At 50.6% G+C, this 11,910-nt stretch overlaps 1 protein-coding gene across 4 annotated transcripts in view; it reads right to left on the reverse strand.

Annotated features, from left to right (window-relative positions):
* Window positions 1-11,614, reverse strand: part of LOC140105956 (pancreatic triacylglycerol lipase-like) — an 88,398-nt gene extending 76,784 nt beyond the window's left edge. The window contains exon 1 of one of the 4 annotated variants that reach the window (XM_072130084.1): window positions 11,371-11,614. In XM_072130084.1, the coding sequence (XP_071986185.1) occupies window positions 11,371-11,374 (4 nt within the window). In that variant the 5' untranslated portion in view covers window positions 11,375-11,614. Of the gene's footprint in view, window positions 1-11,191; window positions 11,325-11,370 lie in introns of those variants that run through there. The other 3 variants (XM_072130083.1, XM_072130085.1, XM_072130086.1) reach the window with 3 other exon arrangements.
* Between the last annotated feature and the right edge of the window lie 296 nt (window positions 11,615-11,910).

The following is an 11,910-nucleotide window of genomic DNA, read 5'->3' on the forward strand; positions in this document are numbered from 1 at the left end:
CGTGCGGTTTTTTTTCAATTTTTCCACATTTGGAATTTTTTTTCAGCTTCGCAGTACACGGCATGTTAAAATAAATAACATTACGGGAAAGTAAAATTTGTTACGCACAAAATAAGCCCTCACACAGGTCTGTACACGGAAAAATGAAAAAGTTATGGATTTTTGAAGTTGGAGAGCGAGAAATGAGCCGGAAAACCCTCCGTCCTTAAGGGGTTAAGATAGGAGCCAAGTGCGAGGATCCAGTATATATACGACAGGAGCCAAGTATGAGGATCCTATATACGACAGGAGCCAAGTGCCAGGATCCTGTATATGTACATCAGGAGCCAAGTGTGAGGATACTGTATATATACGACAGGAGCCAAGTGTGAGGATCCGGTATATATACGACAGGAGCCAAGTGCAAGGATCCTGTATATATACAACAGCAGCCAAGTGTGAGGATCCTGTATATATACGATAGATGCCAAGTGCGAGGATCCTGTATATATACGATAGATGCCAAGTGCCAGGATCCTGTATATATACGATAGGAGCCAAGTGCGAGGATCCTGTATATATTCGATAGGAGCCAAGTGCCAGGATCCTGTATATATACGACAGGAGCCAAGTGCCAGGATCCTGTATATATACGATAGATGCCTAGTGCCAGGATCCTGTATATATACGATAGATGCCAAGTGCGAGGATCCTGTATATATACGATAGATGCCAAGTGCGAGGATCCTGTAAATATACGATAGATGCCAAGCGCGAGGATCCTGTATATATACGATAGGAGCCAAGTGAGAGGATCCTGTATATATACGATAGATGCCAAGCGTGAGGATCCTGTATATATACGATAGGAGCCAAGTGCCAGGATCCTGTATATATACGATAGGAGCCAAGTGCCAGGATCCTGTATATATACGATAGATGCCAAGTGCCAGGATCCTGTATATATACGACAGGAGCCAAGTGAGAGGATCCTGTATATATACGATAGGAGCCAAGTGCAAGGATCCTGTATATATACGATAGGAGCCAAGTGCAAGGATCCTGTATATATACGATAGATGCCAAGTGCCAGGATCCTGTATATATACGACAGGAGCCAAGTAAGAGGATCCTGTATATATACGATAGGAGCCGAGTGAGAGGATCCTGTATATATACGATAGATGCCAAGTGAGAGGATCCTGTATATATATGATAGATGCCAAGTGCCAGGATCCTGTATATATACGATAGATGCCAAGTGCGAGGATCCTGTATATATATGATAGATGCCAAGTGCCAGGATCCTGTATATATACGATAGATGCCAAGTGCGAGGATCCTGTATATATACGATAGGAGCCAAGTGAGAGGATCCTGTATATATACGATAGATGCCAAGTGCGAGGATCCTGTATATATACGATAGATGCCAAGTGCCAGGATCCTGTATATATACGATAGATGACAAGTGCGAGGATCCTGTATATATACGATAGATGACAAGTGCGAGGATCCTGTATACGATAGGAGCCAAGTGCGAGGATCCTGTATGTATACGATAGGAGCCAAGTGCGAGGATCCTGTATATATACGATAGGAGCCAAGTGCCAGGATCCTGTATATATATGATAGGAGCCAAGTGCCAGGATCCTGTATATATACAATAGGAGCCAAGTGCCAGGATCCTGTATATATACGATAGGAGCCAAGTGCCAGGATCCTGTATATATACGATAGGAGCCAAGTGCCAGGATCCTGTATATATACGATAGGAGCTAAGTGCCAGGATCCTGTATATATACAATAGGAGCCAAGTGCCAGGATCCTGTATATATACAATAGGAGCCAAGTGCCAGAATACTGTATATATACAATAGGAGCCAAGTGCCAGGATCCTGTATATATACGATAGGAGCCAAGTGAGAGGATCCTGTATATATACAATAGGAGCCAAGTGCCAGGATCCTGTATATATACGATAGGAGCCAAGTGCCAGGATCCTGTATATATACAATAGGAGCCAAGTGCCAGGATCCTGTATATATACAATAGGAGCCAAGTGCCAGGATCCTGTATATATACGATAGGAGCCAATTGCCAGGATCCTGTATATATACGACAGGAGCCAAGTGAGAGGATCCAGTATATATACGATAGGAGCCAAGTGCCAGGATCCTGTATATATATGATAGGAGCCAAGTGAGAGGATCCTGTATATATACGATAGGAGCCAAGTGCCAGGATCCTGTATATATACGACAGGAGCCAAGTGCAAGGATCCTGTATATATACAATAGGAGCCAAGTGCCAGGATCGTGTATATATACGACAGGAGCCAAGTGAGAGGATCCAGTATATATACGATAGGAGCCAAGTGCGAGGATCCTGTATATATACGATAGGAGCCAAGTGCCGGAATCCTGTATATTTACGATAGGAGCCAAGTGCCAGGATCCTGTATATATACGACAGGAGCCAAGTGTGAGGATCCTATATGCGACAGGAGCCAAGTGCCAGGATCCTGTATATGTACATCAGGAGCCAAGTGTGAGGATACTGTATATATACGACAGGAGCCAAGTGTGAGGATCCTGTATATATACGACAGGAGCCAAATGCAAGGATCCTGTATATATATATGACAGGAGCCAAGTGCCAGGATCCTGTATATATATGACAGGAGCGAAGTGCCAGGATCCTGTATATATACGATAGGAGCCAAGTGCCAGGATCCTGTATATATACAACAGCAGCCAAGTGTGAGGATCCTGTATAAGTGTGAGCATCTTGTGTCCTCCTCTCTCTCAGCCTGAATCTCCATGTCTTCCTCTTTTTTCATCTTGAACTCCATGTCCTCCTCTCTCTTCAGCCTGCACCCCATACCCTCCATTTTGTCCAACCTGCACCTCCATGTCTTCCGCTTTTTTCATCTTAAACTCTATGTCCTCTTTTCGCTCCAGGCTGCACCCCATGTCCTCCCCACTCTCCAATCTGCCCCTGAAACCTATGTTCTTCTCTCTCTCCATCCTGCACTCCATGTCCTCCTTTTACTCCAGCCTCCACCCCATGTCCTTCTCCCTCTCCAGCCTCATCTTTCTCCAGGCTGTATCCTATTCCCTCGCCACTCTCTAGCCTGCACCTCCATGTCCTCCTCTTTTTTTGTCTTGAACCCTATGTCCTCCTCTCCCCAACCTGCACCTCAATCTCCTTTTTTTCATCTTGAACCCTATGTCCTCTCTCCAGCCTTTACCCAATGTCTTCCATTTCTCCAGCCTCCACCTGATGGTCCAGCTCTCTCTAGCATGCACCCAATGCCTTCTATTTCTCCAGCCTCCACCCCGACCTCCTGTCTCTCCAGCCTTTACCCGATGTTCTACATTTCTCCAGCCTCCTCTCTCCAGCCTGTATCCTATTCCCTCACCTCTCTCCAGCCTGTATCCTATTCCCTCACCTCTCTCCAGCCTGTACCCTATTCCCTCACCTCTCTCCAGCCCGTATCCTATTCCCCCACCTCTCTCCAGCCCATATCCTATTCCCTCACCTCTCTCCAGCCTGTATCCTATTCCTCCACCTCTCTCCAGCCTGTATCCTATTCCCTCACCGCTCTCCAGCCTGTATCCTATTCCCTCACCTCTCTCCAGCCTGTATCCTATTCCCTCACCTCTCTCCAGCCTGTATCCTATTCCCTCACCTCTCTCCAGCCTGTATCCTATTCCCTCACCGCTCTCCAGCCTGTATCCTATTCCCTCACCTCTCTCCAGCCTGTATACTATTCCCTCACCTCTCTCCAGCCTGTATCCTATTCCCTCACCTCTCTCCAGCCTGTATCCTATTCCCTCACCTCTCTCCAGCCCGTATCCTATTCCCTCACCTCTCTCCAGCCTGTATACTATTCCCTCACCTCTCTCCAGCCTGTATCCTATTCCCTCACCTCTCTCCAGCCTGTATCCTATTCCCTCACCTCTCTCCAGCCTGTATCCTATTCCCTCACCTCTCTCCAGCCTGTATCCTATTCCCCCACCTCTCTCCAGCCTGTATCCTATTCCTCCACCTCTCTCCAGCCTGTATCCTATTCCCTCGCCTCTCTCCAGCCTGTATCCTATTCCCTCACCTCTCTCCAGCCTGTATCCTATTCCCCCACCTCTCTCCAGCCTGTATCCTATTCCACCACCTCTCTCCAGCCTGTATCCTATTCCCTCACCTCTCTCCAGCCTGTATCCTATTCCCTCACCTCTCTCCAGCCTGTATCCTATTCCCTCACCTCTCTCCAGCCTGTATCCTATTCCCTCACCTCTCTCCAGCCTGTATCCTATTCCCCCACCTCTCTCCAGCCTGTATACTATTCCCTCACCACTCTTCAGCCTGTATCCTATTCCCTCACCTCTCTCCAGCCTGTATCCTATTCCCTCACCTCTCTCCAGCCTGTATCCTATTCCCCCGCCTCTCTCCAGCCTGTATCCTATTCCCCCGCCTCTCTCCAGCCTGTATCCTATTCCCCCACCTCTCTCCAGCCTGTATCCTATTCCCCCGCCTCTCTCCAGCCTGTATCCTATTCCCCCACCTCTCTCCAGCCCGTATCCTATTCCCTCACCTCTCTCCAGCCTGTATCCTATTCCCTCACCTCTCTCCAGCCTGTATCCTATTCCCTCACCTCTCTCCAGCCTGTATCCTATTCCCTCACCTCTCTCCAGCCTGTATCCTATTCCCTCACCTCTCTCCAGCCTGTACCCTATTCCCTCACCTCTCTCCAGCCTGTATCCTATTCCCTCACCTCTCTCCAGCCTGTATCCTATTCCTCCACCTCTCTCCAGCCTGTATCCTATTCCCTCACCTCTCTCCAGCCTGTATCCTATTCCCTCACCTCTCTCCAGCCTGTATCCTATTCCCTCACCTCTCTCCAGCCTGTATCCTATTCCCTCACCTCTCTCCAGCCTGTATCCTATTCCCCCACCTCTCTCCAGCCTGTATCCTATTCCTCCACCTCTCTCCAGCCTGTATCCTATTCCCTCGCCTCTCTCCAGCCTGTATCCTATTCCCTCACCTCTCTCCAGCCTGTATCCTATTCCCCCACCTCTCTCCAGCCTGTATCCTATTCCACCACCTCTCTCCAGCCTGTATCCTATTCCCTCACCTCTCTCCAGCCTGTATCCTATTCCCTCACCTCTCTCCAGCCTGTATCCTATTCCCTCACCTCTCTCCAGCCTGTATCCTATTCCCTCACCTCTCTCCAGCCTGTATCCTATTCCCTCACCTCTCTCCAGCCTGTATCCTATTCCCTCACCTCTCTCCAGCCTGTATCCTATTCCCCCACCTCTCTCCAGCCTGTATCCTATTCCCCCGCCTCTCTCCAGCCTGTATCCTATTCCCCCGCCTCTCTCCAGCCTGTATCCTATTCCCCCGCCTCTCTCCAGCCTGTATCCTATTCCCCCACCTCTCTCCAGCCCGTATCCTATTCCCTCACCTCTCTCCAGCCTGTATCCTATTCCCTCACCTCTCTCCAGCCTGTATCCTATTCCCTCACCTCTCTCCAGCCTGTATCCTATTCCCTCACCTCTCTCCAGCCTGTATCCTATTCCCTCACCTCTCTCCAGCCTGTACCCTATTCCCTCACCTCTCTCCAGCCTGTATCCTATTCCCTCACCTCTCTCCAGCCTGTATCCTATTCCTCCACCTCTCTCCAGCCTGTATCCTATTCCCTCACCTCTCTCCAGCCTGTATCCTATTCCCTCACCTCTCTCCAGCCTGTATCCTATTCCCTCACCTCTCTCCAGCCTGTATCCTATTCCCTCACCTCTCTCCAGCCTGTATCCTATTCCCTCACCTCTCTCCAGCCTGTATCCTATTCCCTCACCTCTCTCCAGCCTGTATCCTATTCCTCCACCTCTCTCCAGCCCGTATCCTATTCCCTCACCGCTCTCCAGCCTGTATCCTATTCCCTCACCGCTCTCCAGCCTGTATCCTATTCCCTCACCTCTCTCCAGCCTGTATACTATTCCCTCACCTCTCTCCAGCCTGTATCCTATTCCCTCACCTCTCTCCAGCCTGTATACTATTCCCTCACCTCTCTCCAGCCTGTATCCTATTCCCTCACCTCTCTCCAGCCTGTATCCTATTCCCTCACCTCTCTCCAGCCTGTATCCTATTCCCTCACCTCTCTCCAGCCTGTATCCTATTCCCTCACCTCTCTCCAGCCTGTACCCTATTCCCTCACCTCTCTCCAGCCTGTATCCTATTCCCTCACCTCTCTCCAGCCTGTATCCTATTCCTCCACCTCTCTCCAGCCTGTATCCTATTCCCTCACCTCTCTCCAGCCTGTATCCTATTCCCTCACCTCTCTCCAGCCTGTATCCTATTCCCTCACCTCTCTCCAGCCTGTATCCTATTCCCTCACCTCTCTCCAGCCTGTATCCTATTCCCTCACCTCTCTCCAGCCTGTATCCTATTCCCTCACCTCTCTCCAGCCTGTATCCTATTCCTCCACCTCTCTCCAGCCCGTATCCTATTCCCTCACCTCTCTCCAGCCTGTATCCTATTCCCTCACCTCTCTCCAGCCCGTATCCTATTCCCTCACCTCTCTCCAGCCTGTATCCTATTCCCTCACCTCTCTCCAGCCTGTATCCTATTCCCTCACCTCTCTCCAGCCCGTATCCTATTCCCTCACCTCTCTCCAGCCCGTATCCTATTCCCTCACCTCTCTCCAGCCTGTATCCTATTCCCTCGCCTCTCTCCAGCCTGTATCCTATTCCCTCACCTCTCTCCAGCCTGTATCCTATTCCCTCACCTCTCTCCAGCCTGTACCCTATTCCCTCACCTCTCTCCAGCCTGTATCCTATTCCCTCACCTCTCTCCAGCCTGTATCCTATTCCCTCACCTCTCTCCAGCCTGTATCCTATTCCCTCACCTCTCTCCAGCCTGTATCCTATTCCCTCACCTCTCTCCAGCCTGTATCCTATTCCCTCACCTCTCTCCAGCCTGTATCCTATTCCCTCACCTCTCTCCAGCCTGTATCCTATTCCCCCACCTCTCTCCAGCCTGTATCCTATTCCCTCACCTCTCTCCAGCCTGTATTCTATTCCCTCACCTCTCTCCAGCCTGTATACTATTCCCTCACCTCTCTCCAGCCTGTATCCTATTCCCTCACCTCTCTCCAGCCTGTATCCTATTCCCTCACCTCTCTCCAGCCTGTATCCTATTCCCTCACCTCTCTCCAGCCTGTATCCTATTCCCTCACCTCTCTCCAGCCTGTATCCTATTCCCTCACCTCTCTCCAGCCTGTATCCTATTCCCTCACCTCTCTCCAGCCTGTATCCTATTCCCCCACCTCTCTCCAGCCTGTATCCTATTCCCTCACCTCTCTCCAGCCCGTATCCTATTCCCTCACCTCTCTCCAGCCTGTATCCTATTCCCCCACCTCTCTCCAGCCCGTATTCTATTCCCTCACCTCTCTCCAGCCTGTATCCTATTCCCTCACCTCTCTCCAGCCTGTATCCTATTCCCTCACCTCTCTCCAGCCCGTATCCTATTCCCTCACCTCTCTCCAGCCTGTATCCTATTCCCTCACCGCTCTCCAGCCTGTATCCTATTCCCTCACCGCTCTCCAGCCTGTATCCTATTCCCTCACCTCTCTCCAGCCTGTATCCTATTCCCTCACCTCTCTCCAGCCTGTATCCTATTCCCTCACCTCTCTCCAGCCTGTACCCTATTCCCTCACCTCTCTCCAGCCTGTATCCTATTCCCTCACCTCTCTCCAGCCTGTATCCTATTCCCTCATCTCTCTCCAGCCTGTATCCTATTCCCTCATCTCTCTCCAGCCTGTATCCTATTCCCTCATCTCTCTCCAGCCTGTATCCTATTCCCTCACCTCTCTCCAGCCTGTATCCTATTCCCTCACCTCTCTCCAGCCTGTATCCTATTCCCTCACCTCTCTCCAGCCTGTACCCTATTCCCTCACCTCTCTCCAGCCTGTATCCTATTCCCTCACCTCTCTCCAGCCTGTATCCTATTCCCCCACCTCTCTCCAGCCTGTATCCTATTCCCTCACCTCTCTCCAGCCTGTATCCTATTCCCTCACCTCTCTCCAGCCTGTATCCTATTCCCTCGCCTCTCTCCAGCCTGTATACTATTCCCTCACCTCTCTCCAGCCTGTATCCTATTCCCTCACCTCTCTCCAGCCTGTATCCTATTCCCTCACCTCTCTCCAGCCTGTACCCTATTCCCTCACCTCTCTCCAGCCTGTATCCTATTCCCCCACCTCTCTCCAGCCTGTATCCCATTCCCTCACCTCTCTCCAGCCTGTATCCTATTCCCTCACCTCTCTCCAGCCTGTATCCTATTCCCTCACCTCTCTCCAGCCTGTATCCTATTCCCTCACCTCTCTCCAGCCTGTATCCTATTCCCTCATCTCTCTCCAGCCTGTATCCTATTCCCTCATCTCTCTCCAGCCTGTATCCTATTCCCTCACCTCTCTCCAGCCTGTATCCTATTCCCTCACCTCTCTCCAGCCTGTATCCTATTCCCTCACCTCTCTCCAGCCTGTATCCTATTCCCTCACCTCTCTCCAGCCTGTACCCTATTCCCTCACCTCTCTCCAGCCTGTATCCTATTCCCTCACCTCTCTCCAGCCTGTATCCTATTCCCTCACCTCTCTCCAGCCTGTATCCTATTCCCTCACCTCTCTCCAGCCTGTATCCTATTCCCTCACCTCTCTCCAGCCTGTATCCTATTCCCTCGCCTCTCTCCAGCCTGTATACTATTCCCTCACCTCTCTCCAGCCTGTATCCTATTCCCTCACCTCTCTCCAGCCTGTATCCTATTCCCTCACCTCTCTCCAGCCTGTACCCTATTCCCTCACCTCTCTCCAGCCTGTATCCTATTCCCCCACCTCTCTCCAGCCTGTATCCCATTCCCTCACCTCTCTCCAGCCTGTATCCTATTCCCTCACCTCTCTCCAGCCTGTATCCTATTCCCTCACCTCTCTCCAGCCTGTATCCTATTCCCTCACCTCTCTCCAGCCTGTATCCTATTCCCTCACCTCTCTCCAGCCTGTATCCTATTCCCTCACCTCTCTCCAGCCTGTATCCTATTCCCTCGCCTCTCTCCAGCCTGTATCCTATTCCCTCACCTCTCTCCAGCCTGTATCCTATTCCCTCACCTCTCTCCAGCCTGTATCCTATTCCCTCACCTCTCTCCAGCCTGTATCCTATTCCCTCACCTCTCTCCAGCCTGTATCCTATTCCCTCACCTCTCTCCAGCCTGTATCCTATTCCCTCACCTCTCTCCAGCCTGTATCCTATTCCCTCACCTCTCTCCAGCCTGTATCCTATTCCCTCACCTCTCTCCAGCCTGTATCCTATTCCCTCACCTCTCTCCAGCCTGTATCCTATTCCCTCACCTCTCTCCAGCCTGTACCCTATTCCCTCACCTCTCTCCAGCCTGTATCCTATTCCCTCACCTCTCTCCAGCCTGTATCCTATTCCCTCACCTCTCTCCAGCCTGTATCCTATTCCTCCACCTCTCTCCAGCCTGTACCCTATTCCCTCACCTCTCTCCAGCCTGTATCCTATTCCCTCACCTCTCTCCAGCCTGTATCCTATTCCCTCACCTCTCTCCAGCCTGTATCCTATTCCCTCACCTCTCTCCAGCCTGTATCCTATTCCCCCACCTCTCTCCAGCCTGTATCCTATTCCTCCACCTCTCTCCAGCCTGTATCCTATTCCCTCACCTCTCTCCAGCCTGTATCCTATTCCTCCACCTCTCTCCAGCCTGTATCCTATTCCCTCACCTCTCTCCAGCCTGTATCCTATTCCCTCACCTCTCTCCAGCCTGTATCCTATTCCCTCACCTCTCTCCAGCCTGTATCCTATTCCCTCACCTCTCTCCAGCCTGTATACTATTCCCTCACCTCTCTCCAGCCTGTATCCTATTCCCTCACCTCTCTCCAGCCCGTATCCTATTCCCTCACCTCTCTCCAGCCTGTATCCTATTCCCTCACCTCTCTCCAGCCTGTATCCTATTCCCTCACCTCTCTCCAGCCTGTACCCTATTCCTCCACCTCTCTCCAGCCTGTATCCTATTCCCTCACCTCTCTCCAGCCTGTATCCTATTCCCTCACCTCTCTCCAGCCTGTATCATATTCCCCCACCTCTCTCCAGCCTGTATCCTATTCCCTCACCTCTCTCCAGCCTGTATCCTATTCCCTCACCTCTCTCCAGCCTGTATCCTATTCCCCCATCTCTCTCCAGCCTGTATCCTATTCCCTCGCCTCTCTCCAGCCTGTATCCTATTCCCTCACCTCTCTCCAGCCTGTATCCTATTCCCTCACCTCTCTCCAGCCTGTATCCTATTCCCTCACCTCTCTCCAGCCTGTATCCTATTCCCTCACCTCTCTCCAGCCTGTATCCTATTCCCTCACCTCTCTCCAGCCTGTATCCTATTCCCTCACCTCTCTCCAGCCTGTATCCTATTCCCTCACCTCTCTCCAGCCCGTATCCTATTCCCCCACCTCTCTCCAGCCTGTATCCTATTCCCTCACCTCTCTCCAGCCTGTATCCTATTCCCTCACCTCTCTCCAGCCTGTATCCTATTCCCTCACCTCTCTCCAGCCTGTATCCTATTCCCTCACCTCTCTCCAGCCTGTATCCTATTCCCTCACCTCTCTCCAGCCTGTATCCTATTCCCTCACCTCTCTCCAGCCTGTATCCTATTCCCTCGCCTCTCTCCAGCCTGTATCCTATTCCCTCACCTCTCTCCAGCCTGTATCCTATTCCCTCACCTCTCTCCAGCCCGCACCCTCATGTCCTCCTCTCTCCCCCATGATCCCTCTTTCTCTAACCTCTACCTCCAGGTGTCCCTCTTCTTGCCTGCCCTATGTCTATTTCATCCACTTTCTCCTCCCTTTCAGTTACTCAAAATACATCTCCAACTATAAGCAGATGTAATTCACTGATGTAATTGTATCTACATGTAGACGCTATATTTCCCTGTGTTACAGGACCTGGGCTGATGATGCAATCACAGGTCTTTCTAGCAGAGCAATGCACATAGGTTTCATTGCACTTTATAATTGTGGGAAAAATGGCACAAAGCAGTCCCCTCCCTCTAAATTGAGGAACCATGTCTGGTACCTAGCTATTATTCTGAAAATTATACTGAGTTTATCTAAATATATGTATATATCTAAATATATGTATATGTATAGCGCAGCACTCACCTGGGTCCAGACGGCTGTGGATGCAAAGTGCCACTGACTGGAGGGGCAGAGGCGGCTTATGGACATATTAACTGCCCAGTGTGATGCAATCCGTATACATGTCCAACCAATAATAATATATTATTATGTTCCCAAAGAACAGGGAACCTGTGCTACTTGTATCCATATAAAAGACTTACACATTGCTGCCAAGTTTCTACACAAACATCCGTTGGATGACTACACTAAAACAAAAAGACATATTCATGAGATGAAGAGCCACTTGTTACATGATGGAAGTCTCCTGGTCAGATAGATCTGATCTGTGATCAATGTGCAATCGGTGATCAATGTGCAATATCCCTGCCAATGCGCATGGCAGAGGAGTAGTTGCGAATAAGCCCCTTGTACCATTCAGTACACCAAGAGGTAGTATGCAGTGGTAGATACTGCCAGGATAGGCAAGGGTTAAACTGTTTACTGATATCATCCAATGATGTTTCACCTTTGTAACTGGAGTGTGATTGGAGAGTGAGACCACATGACCAGGAGCTGAGGAGAAGTGAAGGTTGGAGAGTGCCAACAGTCAGTTAGAGGAGTAAGTGCTGACAGGGAGTTAGTGCTGAGCTCTCACCTCATGAGCAGCTCTTGTAACCCAGCTCCTGACAGAGGGGCATATACACTGAGTGATTAGAGCCAGCGTGTGCCTCACACCTCTAGTGAGCTCACACAGAAGAACC

This window comes from Engystomops pustulosus, chromosome 11 (assembly GCF_040894005.1).
Source record: "Engystomops pustulosus chromosome 11, aEngPut4.maternal, whole genome shotgun sequence".
Lineage (NCBI taxonomy): Eukaryota > Metazoa > Chordata > Amphibia > Anura > Leptodactylidae > Engystomops > Engystomops pustulosus.